Here is a 4361-nt window from a genome sequence, read left to right on the forward strand (position 1 = left end):
ATGATTTCCAAGGCGCAGCCGAGTACCTGATCAAGGAAGGGTACACGAACTCGTCCAAGATTGCGATCCATGGTGGGTCCAACGGCGGCTTGCTGGTGGCTGCGTGCGCGAACCAACGCCCCGACTTGTTCCGTTGCGCGGTGGGGGCTGTGGGGGTCATGGATATGTTTCGCTTCCACAAGTTTACGATTGGCCATGGGTGGACCACCGACTATGGAAACCCCGATAAGGCGGAGGACTTCGAGTTCATTTCCAAATACTCTCCGTTGCACAACGTGCCGTCGTTCGAGGCGAAGAGCACTGGCTTGGCCAACGACCACGGCGGTTTCCCTGCGTACTTGTTGACGACTGGCGACCACGACGACCGCGTGGTGCCTCTGCACTCGCTAAAGTTGATTGCGGAAGTGCAGCACAAGCTGGGCCATCACTCGAGCCAGACGAACCCCCTGCTCATTCGCGTTGAAACCAACGCGGGACACGGAGCTGGGAAACCCACGAGCAAGGTGTTGCAAGAGGCGGCTGACGTATACACGTACATGGGCTGGGCGCTGGGCGCGAAATTCACGTGAAATTGTGGCCGGAGTGCTTTGTAGATAACGTTAGCATTTACAGTGTTCATTAGGGCATGTCCGTGTTCGTTGCTTGCGACGAAATTTGTTGTGTTCATTTACTTGGGTTTGCAGCTTCAATCTAGTGTCCACTAAATGCTACTGCATCGCCATGACGGGTTTAAGGGACGGACTTCAGCGGAATTGCGCATCATCATCATGCCTTCGGATTTACAATCCACCACCCCAGATAGATCTGACTGGCTCACGAGGTCATTTCGGATTGGCTGCGGGGGTTTTCTTGTTGAAGTAAACTGCAATCAGACACCTCCGGATAACGACACCATTCCGGCCACTGACACATATCATTGGGTGTGACTATACCGGTATGTCGTCAACTACCATGCTGCAGGCATCTCAGTGCCAGTCGACCCAATTCACAATGGGTACATTAGCTTATTGTACTTGTGTTCTTACCCTTGGAGATGCCTGGCTGTTGTTTAACCTTGTAATTGAATCAGTCCGACGTCGTCCATTGACAAAACACGCACCCTCTTGTTTTGCCATGGATTACGAGCAGTTAAATATTATCCGGATAGACGGGACACAACACGAAAAGATTTCCATTGACTTCCCTGTCACTTTCAAATTCTTCCAAGAATGGCCGCACCTTCCTACCAATACCCTCCGGTCCACCGATCGGACCACCAAGACACCCTCCACGGCAAGGTTGTCGCGGATCCTTATCGGTATGGAAGAGTGTGTCCGTAGTCGATGTGATCGCTAATCGTGTGTGAATAGGTGGTTGGAAGACCCCGACAGCCCCGAAACCGAGGCGTTTGTGACGGCCCAAAACGAGTTGACGCAAAAGGTGTTTCAAGACATTCCGTACCGCAAGGAATTCCTTGCTCGCAACACCGAACTGTTCAACTACGAGAAGTACTCGTCGCCTTTCCAACGCGGTGGTCGGTACTTTTACTTCAAGAACGACGGCCTCCAGAACCAAAGCGTGCTGTACGTGCAAGACACATTGACGAGCGAACCCAAGGTCCTACTCGACCCCAACACTCTGGCCGAAGACGGCACGGCTGCGTTGGGCACGTACAACTTCTCGGAAGGCAAGTCGGCGAACGGCATCCTGTACTTCGGCTACGGCGTGTCGAAAGGCGGGTCGGACTGGCAAACGCTCAAGTTGATTGCTATCCATGCCGACGGCACGGTGGAGCACCTGCAAGACACGGTGGAATGGGTCAAATTCAGCGGCGTCGAGTTCACCCACGACGATGTGGTACTAACGCTCCTACATGTTGGAGAACAGGACAAAGACGTACTCATCATGTTCATAGGGGTTCTTCTACGGCCGATACCCCGTCCCCAAGTCTCGAGAATCGGGCGCCGACGGCAAAACGGCCGGTACGGAAACCGACTTGAACGAAAACCCGGCCATTTACTACCACAAGATTGGCACGCCCCAAACCGACGACAAGTTTGTGTTCTCGTACCCCCAGAACCCCAAGTACTACCTCAGCGCATCGCTGTCGGACGATGGCAAGTACCTCCAAATCTACGTCATAGACGGCTGCAAGGACGCCAACATTCTGCTGATTGCCGACCTGGCCGAAGCCCAAGCGTTCATTGCCACATCGTCGGGCGATCAAACCAGCATTCCCGTTCGAGAAGTGGTCAGCAACATGGACTTCAGCTACCACTATCTGCTTAACAACGGCCCCGAGTTCTACTTCGTGACCAACTTGGACGCGCCTCGCAAGCGCATTGTCAAGGTCGACAACATCTTGAGCGACACGATCGTCTGGACCGAAGTCATCCCCGAAGGCTCCGACGTGCTGTCCTCTGCGCATGCCGTCCGCAACGACTTGCTCGTGGTGGAGTACTTGAAGGACGCGAGCGACACCATCCGTCTGTACACCCAGTCGGGCGAGTTCATCCGCAACATTGCCCTGCCCAGCATTGGCACTGTGGGCGTGTCCTGCAAGCGGGACTCGCCAGAGCTGTTTTTCAAGTTCATCTCGTTCCTGTACCCTGGCACGATCTACCGCGAAGACCTGACGGATCCGTCGACGAGCAGCCCCGCGGTGTTCCGGGAAGCGACGGTGCCCGGCTTCTCCCCCGAGGACTTTGAGGCCAAGCAAGTGTGGTACCCGTCCAAGGATGGCACCCAAATCCCCATGTTTCTCGTGTCCAAGAAGAACCTGGCTCGCAACGGCGACACCCCCACGTACTTGTATGGGTACGGCGGGTTCAACATTTCGCTGACGCCTTCGTTCTCGGCCAGCCGCATCATTTTCGTGCAGCATTTCAACGGTCTGTTGGCGCTGCCGTCGCTTCGAGGCGGGGGCGAGTACGGCAAGGCGTGGCATCAAGCCGGCACGTTTGGCAACAAGCAGAACGTGTTCGATGATTTCCAAGGCGCAGCCGAGTACCTGATCAAGGAAGGGTACACGAACTCGTCCAAGATTGCGATCCATGGTGGGTCCAACGGCGGCTTGCTGGTGGCTGCGTGCGCGAACCAACGCCCCGACTTGTTCCGTTGCGCGGTGGGGGCTGTGGGGGTCATGGACATGCTTCGTTTCCACAAGTTCACCGTTGGCCATGGGTGGACCACCGACTACGGCAATCCTGACAAGGCGGAGGATTTCGAGTTCATTTCCAAGTACTCTCCGTTGCACAACGTGCCGTCGTTCGAGGCGAAGAGCACTGGCTTGGCCAACGACCACGGCGGGTTCCCTGCGTACTTGTTGACGACTGGCGACCACGACGACCGCGTGGTGCCCCTGCACTCGCTAAAGTTGATTGCGGAAGTGCAGCATAAGCTGGGCCATCACTCGAGCCAGACGAACCCCCTGCTCATTCGCGTTGAAACCAATGCGGGACACGGAGCTGGGAAACCCACGAGCAAGGTGTTGCAAGAGGCGGCTGATGTGTACACGTACATTGGCTGGGCGCTGGGTGCCACCTTTGTGTAATAAAGTCTGGTTGGATGTTTGATTGATGGGAATGGTTATGACATGGCTTCTAGTACACAAGTAAACAAGATCGTTCTAGGTCGTGCACGCGGGGACGGGCGAAGGTGATGTCTGCACACACAACTTCGATGCCTAGTTTAGTCAGACAAGGCTATCTATGCCAAGGCAACCCGGTTGGTGTTTGATTGGAGCAAGAAGTAGTTCTTAACAATAATCGGATATCAGTACGTATGGTAGTGCAGCAACTCTATAATGCAGCATGTCATACCAAGGTCAAGGCTATGTCTGGGCAAGTTGGAGCAAATGGCACATGGGGGCGAGTGCCAACACCCAAAGCTTAAGTACGGCGGGTCTCCATGTTCCCACTCGTACGTATACGCCTTCTGGAGGGGCGTCGTCACATCGTTGCTGAATCCGGTCCAAAAGTTGGCTTCATAAGTACTTACTTGGTTGTTTGAATGGTCCTGACCACTCGACGTACTAACATAAGGGCATCGAGGGAACTTCTACTCGTATCTTGCGATTGGCTGGGTCAATTTCCTCGATTTTTGAAGTCTCCGATGAGTCTTAGCTTGCATTTTAACAGACAGCGACGTTTACACTCCGGAACAACATATCCCTCACAATACGATGTAATTCGAGTTGAAATTACCTCAAAAATCGTCATTGAAATATAATTACTTGTGAAACGCAATATCAATTGTTGAAAGGAAGTTTCGATTTGTTTTTATATTTTCGAGGTCATGTGAACCTCTATATATTAATGCGATGCATGTATCAAAATAACTGTTCAAAATGCACCAAATTTCACTCTTTTTGGGCTATCTTT

General features: G+C 53.3%; 1 protein-coding gene across 1 annotated transcript in view; it reads left to right on the forward strand.

Moving 5' to 3' along the window:
* H257_00599 (hypothetical protein) overlaps window positions 1-3554 on the forward strand; it is a 4898-nt gene extending 1344 nt beyond the window's left edge. The window contains exon 4 of the mRNA XM_009823340.1: window positions 2330-3554. Within this exon, the coding sequence (XP_009821642.1) occupies window positions 2330-3532 (1203 nt within the window). The 3' untranslated portion in view covers window positions 3533-3554. The remainder of the gene's footprint in view (window positions 1-2329) is intronic.
* Window positions 3555-4361: the final 807 nt, after the last annotated feature.

This window comes from Aphanomyces astaci, assembly GCF_000520075.1.
Source record: "Aphanomyces astaci strain APO3 unplaced genomic scaffold supercont1.1, whole genome shotgun sequence".
Lineage (NCBI taxonomy): Eukaryota > Oomycota > Saprolegniomycetes > Saprolegniales > Verrucalvaceae > Aphanomyces > Aphanomyces astaci.